The sequence below is a fragment of the Caretta caretta genome, chromosome 2 (genome assembly GCF_965140235.1).
Source record: "Caretta caretta isolate rCarCar2 chromosome 2, rCarCar1.hap1, whole genome shotgun sequence".
Taxonomy (NCBI): domain Eukaryota; kingdom Metazoa; phylum Chordata; order Testudines; family Cheloniidae; genus Caretta; species Caretta caretta.
Window position 1 is genome coordinate 228,032,455 of NC_134207.1, and position 14,341 is coordinate 228,046,795.

The 14,341-nt window shown below is 41.9% G+C and overlaps 1 protein-coding gene across 6 annotated transcripts in view; it reads right to left on the bottom strand.

Moving 5' to 3' along the window:
- Positions 1-2,712: 2,712 nt before the first annotated feature.
- RUNDC3B (RUN domain containing 3B) overlaps positions 2,713-14,341 on the bottom strand; it is a 155,103-nt gene continuing 143,474 nt past the window's right edge. For 3 of the 6 annotated variants that reach the window (XR_012667245.1, XR_012667244.1, XR_012667246.1), the window contains exons 11-12: positions 8,031-8,249; positions 4,979-5,080 (exon numbers count right to left, since the gene is read on the bottom strand). Coding sequence is in view for 3 of the 6 variants with exons in the window: in XM_048838056.2 (XP_048694013.2) it covers positions 4,935-5,080 (146 nt within the window). In the remaining 3 variants the exon portion in view is untranslated. Of the gene's footprint in view, positions 5,081-8,030; positions 8,250-14,341 lie in introns of all 6 variants that reach the window. The other 3 variants (XM_048838058.2, XM_048838056.2, XM_048838055.2) reach the window with 1 other exon arrangement.

Genomic DNA, 14,341 nt, shown 5'->3' on the forward strand with positions numbered 1-14,341 from the left:
CCAGTGCACAGAAGAGGGGAGCTGAGGGCCCTCTGTCCAACTATTACAATGCCAAAGGATTTTTAGCAAAAAGGTTAGGAATCCACTTGTTAAATATTTATTATAGTGGCAACCAGTGACATGCTTGTGTTCTACAAATACAGAAAAGAGAATCCCTGCTCTGAACAATGAAAGCACAAAAGATTAAACTAGAAGACACATTTAACACAGAAAGAAGAGTGCTTTTTGTGATGTGTATAATTCAGTTATGTAATGCCACTTGATCAAAGTGAATTTCTTAGAAACCTAAAAAAAGATTTAGACGGGGAAGGAGTAGAATTTGCAGTTAGAGTGCAATGGTTTTCAGCCCTCATGTGTCAGAATGTAGATGGCTTCAGCAGCTGTGCTCAATCTTATTTATAATGTAGTGCATAAATACTGCATGAAAGTTTTATGACTTCCTCTGGAGTATCTTAGCTTTTAAGAGCTTTCAACCAGAGGTGGGCAAACTATGGCCTGTGGGCCACATCTGGCCCATGGGACCCTTCCTGGCCCAGGAGGCTAGCCACAGCCCCTCCCCTGCTGTCCCCCTCCCGTGCTGCAGGCACAATGCTCTGGGTGGCTGGGCAGCACAGTTGCAGAGCCATGGCCTGACCCGGTGCTCTCTGCTGCATGGTAAGGGGGCAGGGAGTGGGGGGGTGGGGTTGGATAGAGGCCAGGGGAGTTCAGGGTGGTGGTCAGGGGTGTGGATAGGGGTCAGGGCCTTCAGAGGGCAGGGAACAGGGGGGGTTGAATTGGGTGCACGGGTCCCAGGGGGGCAGTCAGAAAGGAGCAGGGTTGGATGGGGCAGTGGGGGCCAGTCAGGGGCAGGGGTTCTGAGGATGGTCAGGGAACTGGGGGGGGTTGGATGGGGCAGGAGTCCCGGGGGGGCCCTGTCAGGGGGCGAGAAGCAAGGGGGAGCAGAGGCATAGCCTCCCCTAACCTGCCCTCCATACAATTTCTGAAACCCAATGCAGTTCTCAGGCCAAAAAGTTTGCCCACCCCGTCTTAATATCGATCCCAGGCTATGGCGTATTGTGGCACAACATGTACTTCAGAGGAAGGTGCAAGAAATGCCATAGTGGATATTTGCAAAATAAGCTGCCCCTAAGAAAAGTTTGTCTTAGTTAGTGGTTAATTTATGTCCTAAAGCAAATGTTTAACACCCTTTTTTTATCCTAACTAATTGGACTGTGGATGTAAACTTCAGGCTATGTCTACACTGCCCTGCTGTTTGGACTACAGAGATATTAACAGTAATGCCTGTCAATATGCTGCGCTGCAACTTCCCCGTGTGGATGCAGCAGGTGCAAATGAAATGGTTCCTATTTTGCATTAATGTAAGCCTGTCTGAAGAGGATTATGTTAATGCAAAGCAAGAATATTTTAATGTGCATCTGCACAAGGAAGTTAGAGCATAGCACTTTGACCCCTCCAGTGCTGTTCACATCTCTCTAATCCAAACTGCAGGGTAGTGTAGACAAGCCTATTGTTACCGAATACGTTTTTAAATCCTGTCAAACTCTTGGCCTCAATGATACCTTATGGCAATACCTATCCCTTCTTTGAAGCCCACTGAACCATCATTTTCTCATTTCAAATGTAAGCTTAGGTGTTCCTTTCTTTACTTCAAATGATTAATTTTGCCTGTATGAAGTACTTTATTAAGGAGACTTTGTCAGAAAATCATATGTTCAATTGGTAAAGGAAGGAACTTGAGCTTAACCTTATGTTTTGAATCTAAACCAGGAGTTCAAACTTTCATAACGCGGATCACATATTAAATGATTTCATGGATTTCCTCCTCTCCCATTTATGACTGTTTAAGGTCCTTGTGCCAACTACAGCAATTATGTAAATAGAAAATCCTGGTGTACTGTTAACTGCATTGCAATTTAACGGATGAAAACAGGGAATATTTAGTAGATAAAAATTGGGAATAGAGCCAGCACCTTGAGGCGAGTGTTAAAGATAGCTATTCTATAGTTTAGAATAGCTATTTTTTTAAAAAGGTGATTATACTGTTTTTTGGGTTTTGTTTTGTTTTTGCTGGCACAGATTCCAAGTCAAAGCACAATTTAAATGTTTGGGATTAATTTATAGTCTCCATATCACTCATGCTAAAAGGAAATGCATATTCTTTGATATTACTTAATTTAAGATCTTCTGAAAGTCTAGTGTTAATTTTCACTTCTTTAGGACTATTACAGGGGTGGCCAACCTATGGCTCTGGAGCCACATGCAGCTCCTCAGAAGTTAATATGCGGCTCCTTATAAAGGCACCGACTCTGGGGCTGGAGCTACAGGTGCCAACTTTCCAATGTGCCGGGGGTGCCCCCTGTTGCTCAACCCCTGGCTCTGCCACAGCCCTGCCCTCACTCCACCCTCCTGTGCCCTCCCTTGAGCCTTCCATGCCCTCACTCCCAAGCCTCCTGCATGCCACGAAACAGCTGATCAGGAGGTGCAGGGCAGGAGGCACTGGGACTGGGGAGCTGATGGGGGGGGGGGGGGCTGATGACGTATTACTGTGGCTCTTTGGCAACGTACATTGATAAATTCTGGCTCCTTCTCAGGCTCAGGCTGGTCACCTCTGGACTATTAGAACACAATTAAATTGTTTTATGCTCACATGATACTAGTGTGTAAGTGATCTTACTTTACACTTGATTAGAAGAGTACAGAGACAAGAGCTAGTAGTGGCAATGGTACAAAATGTTTAATTTACATGCAACAGTTATAATATAGCAAGGCAACAAAATACATAAATTTTGGCATTTATTTTGTTCAACTATTTCTGGAAAATGGACAGCATTTAGAACGGACACATATACAACCAGCTTCCTCATGCACAAACATTGACATTTACAAACTAATACTAGTGTGAAAGATTACATAAAACTTAAATTACATGACAGATGAATTTTATAGCAGCTCCTCCAACAGAGCTATCTGCGGACATGAATAAAAATCATGATTATAGCCAAAGAACTGTGATGTATTGGGAGAAATGTTTAAAACAGCACAGGTTGCTCAAGTTACTGTACACAAATCAGTAATGTTACCTTTATGGACTCCTGCTTCCCTCATTGTCTTTGTATTAAAAATGCATCTCTAGTTTTGAAATTAATATTTAATGAATACTGTTCAATTAAGCTACTAAACTGCCATTAGAGCAGGTTTGTAGTGCAAGAACCAGGAAATTACTTTATGCAGTAATAGGCATTCTGGTAGACCTTAGGAAAGGAGCACTACTGTTTTCATTTTATTTCAGAGATCATTAAAATGGATTAGTCAGTTCTGACAATGTGTCATTTCACATGTTTATCATGGCAACATTCCTGCATTCTTCTGTTTACAAGAATGATTAGATTGCCTATTTTTCTTTATCCCACCCTTTGAAAAACTAGTAGTGCCCAGGGTAAAATTACAAGAGGCACATTTCTCTGGCAAATATAAATAAAGCAAAGAGTATAGCATATAGTATCTGACTGTAAACAAAAATCTATCTGAAAGTATGCTCTAATTAGATAACCCTATTAATATTGAAGCCACTCATGTAAACAATATTTGAAACTTCTTTGGCACAACAAAGCCTTTTCCTCTTGATTAATAAATACAACACACTTACATGCATTTAATATTTTTTTAAAAGATACTGATAAGCATTACCTTAGTAGCAAAATTCATAGACAAAGGACTCATTACATCTTACAAAGATGTAAGACTACAGTTTGCAATTCAAAAATTAATTTGCAAACTTTAAAGGTGAGTTAAACTGGGAAGATGTAAAGTTTAGCTTAATTTAAAAATGTTTTCAGGTAATTCATATCAGTAGCTTAATTAGAGGCTTAGAATTTTAAAGGATTAACTTCTGTTTAAGTATTACTGCACAGAATAATCAAGAAAAATACCTATCCAAAACTCTTTCATGGGAGAATATTCGTCATTTAAATTGTCAACATTTCATTCTAATCCTTTTTTACTCCTGAGATCCTTTACAATGGACATAGGGAGTGGGGTTTCCCAAAGCTCTAAGGTGATAACATAACCATGTTTCCCCCACCTTTACATTAACATAAGTCAGTAACAAAAAGTAACTAACTAAGATGCACCTTCTACCTGCAAAGTTCTTCCTCATTTGGGTCCCACAATCACCTGGTGACTCGCCTTCTCATCCCTTCTTAAAAGTTGGAAGTAATCCCGATTTATAAGATTTGTTACTCTGTCCCATCATCAAAACCTAGGAATGTATACTGTTTCTTAATATGGCCTTATCTGAACATAAAAATCAACTCTCTAAGTGGCATAATGATAATGGGAATGCACATTTAACACTTACCTGTCAGTATTTCAAAACCTCTAACAGGTTAAATAAGTTATTTAAGATTCTACATAATAGAACATGTGCAGGTTAAAAAATATTTAAACAAGCAGTGTTTTGTAATATAATGTAAACTGGAATTCAGATATTCCTTTACTAGTCTGCCAAGACTTATTATTCCCTGTCTCTTCTGCAAGTGTTGACAAATATGCAGAGCAGTGCAAGGAAGTGCTCTAGTTAAGAGCCTGAGGAACATATATCACAACAGTTTAGCAGAAGACTGATGTTCACATATTTCATTCTAAAAGGTAATCATTTGTTACTAAATCATACATACATTCTGTATCTGACTGGGATTCTTAAACAATTTAAGATCTCAAAGGGTAAGTCCGGGAAAAATCCTTTTAAAGAAAAGCATGACAGACAATGGATGTAAGTTTTGTGACTTTTCTTTAAATAGATCATTACAAAAAAAAAGGACAAAATAAAGCAGCATATTCTTTAGCTTGCTTGAACCTTTAAGAGTCTTCACAGCAAGTCAAATTATGTTTGAATGCATACAACACAAAAGCTCTTCCTTGTTATGTATATCTGCTCAAGATGGAGTTAGACCTGGACTTGTCATCTCTGCTGTAGGACTTGCAAGGTATTCACTTGATTTCAGACTTGTAAGAGATTTATAACTTGCTACAGAAGTCAGAGAGCCACAAAGACCAAGCAATGATGGAGTGTCTTCTTTCCCTGTTAAAACAGAATTACGTTAACCACTATTACAGTGAAATTCTTAATACTAGATTTACCTGAGCAGGGTTAACACTGAGGGGAGAGAGAAGGTCAGTATATGTATCCTTTTATAGAATGTTCATCCTCAATACAACATAGCACACATGCACAAATGCAGTCACCAGTTTTTAGGGAAACATGCTACTGTGCCAAGCATCTCCCACAATTCTAGATGTCTAGACAGTTCTCCTCTCTCTACAGCTCACAGAGGCAGATCAGCATTTTGGTGCCACATGGTCTGACCATGCCTCTTCTACTTCTTCCTTCCAGATTCCTCCTCCACCTTCCGAGTATTCCTGGCAGCTTCCTGCTTTGCAGGAGCATCTCTTTCCTGGCTAGAACATTTGCCCTTAGGGCTTTGAGATGACCCTGACTTTGGCTCCACTTTCAAGAGTCTTCCCAGAAACAGCCTTTGTAGCTGACACCTCAATGGATACAATGAGGTTTTCAGCCCAAGCCATGGCTTCCAGTTCAGTAACCAGGCACCGCCTATGGCTTCAACCCTCGAAGATGGATACTTACTCTAAGCAGGTCCTATGCTCAGCCAGGTTTACTGGCTCCCTCATTTTTGGAGAAAAACTGGATAAGATAGTGGCTGACAAGATGGCAAAATCTAAACAGTCTCTCCTTTCCCCATTAAGGGTCCTCAGAATAGAAAATAGACCAGCCTTCGGACAGAAGCACTCCTTTTGCTTCTCATCCTCACAGAGGTACCAGGTTTATCATTTACCAGCAAAGGGACAACAAATTCACTAAGGGAAAAACTAGAATCGAAGTACCAGGAGAAATTCCAGCAGGACTTCAGCCCCCAACCCTCCCAAATCCACTTTATGACAAAGATTGCATAGGTTCCACCCAGAGCGGAAGCTCAGGGATAGAATTTCCCATTTCTTAGAAGAATGGTTTTCACTGACCATAGACAAATGGGTCAGGGATATAGTGAGCGAGAGAGACCCCCTTGAGCTGCAGGCTCCAACCATCCAGTCTTCATCCAATCACCCAGCTCCAATGGCTCTGTAAAGCACAGTCTGATCCAGAACAAAATATCATCTTTTGAATATGGGAACGATAGAGTGGGTTCCCTCAGAAAAAAGGTTCTCCAGGTTCTACTCCATCTTCTTTATTATACAGCAGCAAATGGTGAGTATCAGAGCCATTCTCAATCTCAAAAGCAACAGTGGATAAAGAAAAAGTTTTGGATGGAGATCCTGGCCTCTACAGTATCATACCTGTCCCAGAAGGGACTTCTTGACTTCAGTTGACCCAGACAACACATATTTCCAGACTCTGCCCCCACAGACTTCTGTAGTTTGCAAACAGCAGGAAATGCTGGAAATACCTAACACTCCTGTTTGGCCTCTCCTCAGCCCCCAAGGTTTTTACAAAGATGTTGATTGTGATAATGGCCAGACTCAGGTCACAGGAAACTCACCTGTACCCCTTCCTGGATGACATTCTGATCAAAGCTCCATCACAGCACAGAAGGTCATATCTTGAACATGAAATCTTCTCCAGGCACCCAGCTTCAATGCCAAGAAAAGTTCTCTGGGTCCACCCAGGAATTTATTTTCTTGTTCCAGAGCCACAGGACACCTATTACAGCACTATGCCGCCAACTGCTAAGACTTGTGGTGTCAGGCATATGGATCTCCATGGGCACAATCATACACCAGAAGTCTTCAAGCTTTCATATTAGCAGTGTGGGATCACACTATGGAACGCAAGGAAGATAAAGTATAGGTTCCAGCACAGGTGTTCAACTCTTTACAATAGTGGTCAGCCCACAACAATGTCTGCAAAGGCACGCCCATCTGCCTTCCAGATCCTTTAGTCCAAGCAGCCAACTTGTGAATTGTACCAAGGCAGAGACCAAAATACTTCTCAGGCTCCCTGGAAGACAATCCACAGGTAGCAGATTGCTTTGAGCAGTCTGGTTAGCCAGACTGACATGCCACTCTTTTCCAAATGGGGTCTTTCACTATTTTTGAGGGCTTTGACAAGCCATTCCTCTGAGCCTCTGACTTCAGTGTTGACCTCTTATTTATCCATTAAGTAAAAAAATTAATAAAAATTTATCCATTTTCTTAGTAGCTGTCACATCTGCGAGCCGGGTGTCGGAGCTGGCAGCCTTATCTATACAGGAGCCTTACTGCGTGTTCCACAAGGCAAAAGTGGCACTCAGAACACCAGATTCCTTTCTTATTAAGGTAAATTTCTCCTTCCATACTTCCAAAGAACTTGTGCTTCCTTCATTCTGTCCAAAAGTACAACATCCAACTGAAAAGGTGTGAGACACCTTAGAGGTCAGAGGAGTGTTGAAAATCTAATTCAAGCATACAAGAATCTGCAAGAAGATTGGTCTCCTTATTCATGCCTTCCCACCCAAAATGCCAAGGACTCAGATTTCAAGTCCTCTGTTGCTCAGTGGATTAGATTATGTATTGGGGAAGCCTACAAAATCATCAGAGGATCAAGCACACTTCACAAGATCCTTACCAATCTCCTAGCTGGAATGAGCAAGTGTGTTCACTTTGGAAATTTACAAAAGAGCCAGTTGGTCTACAGCTAACACCTTCATTAAGTACTATTAGGTGGAATTTCTGTCTTCTGCAGAGGCTTCCTTTGGCAGGGAGGTGCTGTGTGCAGTCACCAGAAATAACAGAAACTTTTGAGCACGCTCACAAAAAGGGGACGGAGGACTTCTTTCCTACCAAACTTTTGTTTCAGAACCCTCCCTATACCTGTTCAGTGCTCGCTACTTCCCAGATGCCCAGAATTGTGGGAGACACTGAACTCCAGAATGTAAAATTTCTTACTGATAATTTCCTTTCTGCTAGCAGTGTCTCCTACAGTTCTACCCACCCTGGATAACTCATGAGTTGAGTCAGATATTAAGTGGAATTGTTACCGTATGACCACCTTTCTTGGTCTAATGTATGTAGCTGTTTTGTTATCTCTGGAATATTTGTTCATGGATGTTATGCAAATTTAACAGATTGGGAATAACTCATCTGGCAGCAAGAAGGAGCAGAGAGGGTGTGGCCAGACCACGCGACACTAAAATTCTGATCCACCTCCATGAGCAGTGAGACAAGAGCAGCCCAGATGTCCGGAATTGTGGAAGACACTGCTAACAGAAAGGAAATTAATCAGTAAGAAAATTTTCCATTAAGGCTTCAACCAAACATCAGCAGTAAATTACCAGAATTATGCTATGACCAGAGATTTATTGCTTTTAATCTTTGTTGGAAAAAAAAACATTGGAATCAGTAAATGCTATTACTGAAGATAAGCATGTTTTGTTTTTCATCCCTCTTGATAATTCCTCATAAAAGATCAGATTTACACTGGCAGTGTCAGTGCAAACTTCCCATATTACCTCACAAACATGCAACCTGGAGGGACCAGACCTCCAGAGATGAGGCATGTCAATTTAACCCATGTCCTCCCTGCCAAAAGTGGAGCTAATTAGTGCCAATTATGGTAGTGCGTTTTGTGACAGGCAGACACTTACCCAGTGAGATCACCTTATTTCCACAAGCCACCAAACAGGGATCAGATAACAGCTTTTGGTTGCCACCAACCTGAACTGGGTTTGAACAGATGACTAAGACATTTCACGCACTATATTGTATTTGCAACCCAGTCCACCAAAAGTTCAAGGAACTTTGCATCAGTAAAGTAGGCATTTCTGAATGCCTCTGTGCCTCTGGATTCTCATTTAAAGGGAAGCCCTACCTTTGGGGGAAAAAAACAGTATAGTAAAATAATCCACTCTCTTTCAGCATCTTCCAATGGATCTTTGAATAATTTAAGTCTTACATCTGCTGAACATTTTAAAAAAAGAACTGAGTGACCAAATACAGTGCTTATGGAATGAACTAAAGTGAACACCCTTAAAGATCTACACTCACTCTATCCCTAGGAAAAAAATAGGGTTTTTTTTAAACTTAATATTCTAAGAAAATATATGGAAAAGCTGGGAAAAATAATTTAACTACTTCAGTTTAGCAGTATGCATCCACCATACGAATTCTAAAACTTTGGATGTGGTGAAAAGGGATTTTGGAACATAACATTACTATTATCAGGAAAGTTACCTAAATTTCCAGCTGGATAACTGGCAATTAGGAACATCTCAGAGATGAGATAAAGGTGATGTAGAGGGAGGCATTAGCATTTATAGTTGAGCTGAGAGATAGATATTCATGTCACCTGGCAGAGGCAGCAAGAGTGTCACAGTGGAGTTGGTTGTTATTAGGTGCCAGAGCACTCTTGGGTGGGGGAGGGGGGCGGTAGAAATTATGTTGAGCATACAACAACACTCTTTGGGATCAGCAGTTGGGTTTGACAACCGAGAAGCTAAAATATCACTCTCACAATGGACTTAACAACCCCTTTCAACAGTACTTTATATTAAAAATCTGCAATTCAGAAAACCACATTTTCAAATGTTACCATAAGAATATATATTGTATTGTGACAGGGTGGAGTGGCACGCCTATCTTCTGCTCTGTCTATGCAGACTATTCAGAGACTTTCATGTGTTAAACACTGCTGTGTAGTTTATTTCCTTACTCTTTTCACCACGTTACTGATCCATATACCACAGCACTTATAACATCAGTTTCTCCTCACCCTTCTCCCAAGAAGAGGAGAAGGAAAAGCTGTCTGCACCTTCTTGGTTCTGGCTCTGCTAGCCTGCCTCTCCCTCCAGCATTTCCTTCCAGTGCCGCCTTCTACCCTTTGCATTAATGGGCTAACTAACTCTTTAGCAGATTAGAATGAGCTGGGAAGGATTGATTAGGTACAGTCAGGTCCACCCTGGGGGGAGTTAATTGGTGTTTAACTGATCAGAGTGCTGACTCAAGCTGTTGGTTCCCAGCACTCTGCCACATGTATGTAAGACATAGGGGGACACTGTCCTGCTCTACTTGGCACTGGCAAGGGTTCAGAGTACCATGTCCAATTCTGGGCATCACACTTTAGGAAAACCTGGACAAATTGGAGAGTGTCAAATTATAAAAGGTTTAGGAAACCTGTCCTTTGAGGAAAAGTTAAAAAACTGGGCATGTTTGATCTTGAGAAAAAGAGACCATGGGAGGGAGGGGGACTGATAACAGTCTTTGAATATATTAAGGATGTTAGAAAAAGGATGGGGATCAGTTGTTCTCCGTTTTCACTGAAAGTAGGACAAGTAGTAATGGGCTTAATCTGCAGCGAGGTAGATTAAGGTTAGATATTAGAAAAAGATCTTCTAACTACATAGGTAATTAAACTCTGCAATAGGCTTCCAAGGAAGGTTGTGAAATCCCTATCACTAGAGGTTTTTAAGAACAAGTTAGAAAAACACCTGTCAGGGATAGTCAACCAAGTTTACTTGGTTCTGCCTCAGTGCAGGTGTCTGAACTTGATTTCTGGAGGTTCCTTCCAGGCCTACATTTCTACGAGTCTATGATAAGTGCAGCACTGCATTAAAAAAATTCATCTTATAACAGATTATAGCAAAATCTGAACCATCTAAGGCCCTGACTTCCACTAGATGTGAGAGATCTCAGTATCTCACAGATACAAATACAGATACAACCCTAAAATACATAAAAACTCAAGTTACCTACTTTTCTGTAACTCTTGTTCTTCTAAATGTTCTTCTATTCCACTGTAGGTGTGTGCTCATGCCTCGTACAGAGTTGTTGGAGAATTTTTTCCCTCAGCCATACCCATCGGGGTGGTCTGAGAAACCTCTGTTGTCATGCGCCACTATGTGCTGTAATAAGGAGGCAGAGCCACCCCTGACTCCCCTCAGTTTCTTCATGCTGGATAGACTCTGATAGGGGAAGACTGGCGGGTCGTGGAATGGTCATGCGCAACCCACTCGAAGAACAACTGTTACAGAAAGGCAGATAGCCATTTTTTCTTCGAGTGCTTGCATAGGTCCATTCCACTGTAGGGAACTCACAGATAGACAATCATAGAGGTGGGCTTAAGGTCAACCTGAACAGTGCTTGTAAGACCACCTATCCAAAACTGTCATTATCCCTGGGCGGAGGAAGCAAAGGTAAGGACAGATGACCAATCTCCAGTTTGACAAATGTCAGTGATAGGTACTTGCACCAAGTAAGCCACTGATATTGCCTGTGCTCTAGTAGAATGTGTCAATACCCTAGCTGGGAGGGGCTATATTAGCCAGCAGGTAACAAAAGAATGTATAAAGAGATCCAGAATGAAATCCTCCGAGCATCTTAGTTCTGTCCGCAATCACAACGAACAACTGAGTAGAGGTCCTAAATAATTTGGTATGTTCCAGTTGGAAAGTTAGAGCCTCTCTCACATTCAACAAATAAAGTTTCTCCTTATCGCTCTGGGCATGAGGTTTCAGAAAGTCAGCTGATAGGTTACTCGATTAACATGAAAATTAGAGAGATCACCATAGTGAGAAATTTTGGGTGAGGATGAAGATAAACCTTAAACCTATTAAAAATTGTATATGGAGGCTATGACACTAGGGCTTTCAACTCTTCCACTCTTCTGGCCAAGGTGGTGGCCGCTAGAGATGCTACATTCACATAGAGGTAAGCAGAGCACAAGTTGCAAGGGATTTAAAGGGCAGTCCTGTCAATTTTATTAGGACCAAGTTCAGATCCCAGGATCTTGCATATGTGGATTTAGTCTGACCAAGCCCTTTAGGAATCTGATGATGATGGGATTGGAAAAAAGGGATCTACTATCCATCAAGTTGTGGAAGGCCAAAATAGCTGCCAGATGGAACCTTATAGAGCTAATAGCCAAACTCTGTTTTAGATATAGAAGACAGTCCAGTATGCGGTCCAGGTCCGCTCTGGAGATACAGCTTTCTGACAGGACCAAATGAAGAAGCATTTCTACTTAGCCGGGTAAGTGCTCCCAGTTGAGGGTTTTCTGCAATTCAGAAGCACTTTGTGAATGTCTTTGAAAAGGATCTTTCAAAGGGTGTTATCTATTAAGCATCCAGGCTGTCAGATGGAGGGAACAGAGACTGGAATAGAGCAAGTGACCCTGGTCCTGGGAAATCACGTTTGGGTCCAACAGGACAGACAATTGAGGCTCAATTAGCAAGGTTAGTAGAGTTGAGTACAAGTGTTAACAAGACCATTTCAGTGCTAGAAGGATGAGATGAGCATGGTCTTGTTTCACTTTGGACATGACCCTGTGTAGCAAAGGAATTGAAGGGAAGGTGTATATTAGGGAATCCTTCCAAAATAGGAGAGCTGGAAGATGGATCTAGCCACATCTGGGCATAATGACCACTCAAGAAAGGATCTGCTCAGCTAATCAGCTAACATGTTCTGTATTCCTGGAAGGTAAGGAGCCCTGAGATGAATCAAGTTGGTTATGCGAAAGTCCCAAAGGCCAACTGCCTCTTGGCACACTTGAATGGATTGTGCTGCTCTCCGTCTGCTTACGTAAAACATAACTGCAGAGTTGTGTGTTAAAATTGAATTATTTCCCACTATCAGGAGGAGGAAGGCTGAGCAAGCTACATGTACTGATCTTAGCTCTCTGACTTTTATATAAGTCTTTTGATCTTGAGATGACCAGAGATGCTGAGTCTGCAGGGACCTCATATGAGCTCCCCAACCCAGGGATGATGCATCTGGGACTAGAGTGAGGTTGGTAGCAGAGAGACAGGGGACCTACACACACTTTCAGAGGGTCCAACTACCAAACCAACAATGACAACACCGACACTGGCCCTGGAACCACTTTGCCCAAATTACGATGATTCAGGGCACACCCTGAAGCTAGGCATGCCTGCAACTTTCCAAGATGCAGCCTGGAATGCTGAACTACGTAGGACCATGCTGCCATGTGACCCAGGAGACTGAGGCAGCTGTGTGCCATAGTGAATGGGTATGTTTCAGCCTCAGCAGTAATGTTTCAAACCTGAATTGTGGCAGAAAGGTCTTGGCCTTTGTGGAGTCCAAGAGCACCCCAATGAACTCTGTTCTCTGTACTGGTTTTAGGATTGATTTGTCCTGATTCAGCAGAAGTCCCAGTGTATCAAACAGGGACAGGACGGTGGATACACTGGATAACACATGAGCCTCAGACTGACCTCTAATCAACCAGTCATCCAGGTATACAAACACATGGACTCAATTTTTGCAGATGTGATTTTTCCACCCTGCTTAAGATGAACCAATCTAATGTTATGTGGGTCCAATTGCTTAGGAAGTGGGATAAGTGACTGGGAAACACATGGAACTATGGTAACTGGTACCCTGCCCTCAACCAACCCATTAAAATGCCTGTTTGGACAAAGCGGCTGGATGGGATGAGCTAGCTGATGCTGAAGAAGAGGGCAGTGAAAGATGCCTTCTGTAACCCCTGCCCTTTCTCCTTGGTGCATTGTGGGACCAGGGAGCAAAAACTTGGTGCCCTTATGGCTGCTCTGGATGAAATTGTTTCCTTTTCATCGCTGGAGTATAGATTCCAAGAAATTTTAATGTGGCCCATGAATCTTTCAGGCTATAGAGCCGGTCATCCATTTTCTCTGAAAAGAATGAGACACCTTCGAAAGAGAGGTTCTGGATGGTCTGCTAGACCTCTGGGGGTATCCCAGATGATTGCAACCGTGAACATCTTCTCATAGTAATAGCTGATGCCATGGTTGAGCAGCCCTGCATGCGCTATCTCAACTGTCCTGGAGAGCAGTTTTGGCAACCAGTTTACCCTCATCTACCGTTACTGCAAACTCCTGCCTACCGTCCTTTGGTGAATTGCCTTTAAATTTTAAAATATTTTTTCCAGAGAGTGAAGTCATAGTGACTCAGGAGCGCCTATTGGTTTGCAATCCTGAGTTGCAGACTTCCTGTGGAACAAAGTTTCCGACCAAACAGATCCAGTCTCTTTGAATCTTTCCCTTTTAGCACTGATGCTTGTTGTCCCAAATCTGTTTACTTCAAATCTGAATTAGCTTGGTAAAGTTTAGAAATAGGACTTGTGTTTGTTTTTTATTGCTTTTGTAATTAATTTTGACCTTTATGCCTCGTTACTTGTGATGACTTAAAATCCTTCTTTCTATAGTTAATAAACATTTTACTGTTTTATCTTAAGCAGTGAGTTTGGATTAAAGTGTGTGGGAGACTGCTTAGAACAACAAAGGTGGTGATAATTATTACCCTTTGTTGGAATAACGGAGTTATATGAGCTTATACTGTACAGTGAATGGACTGCACA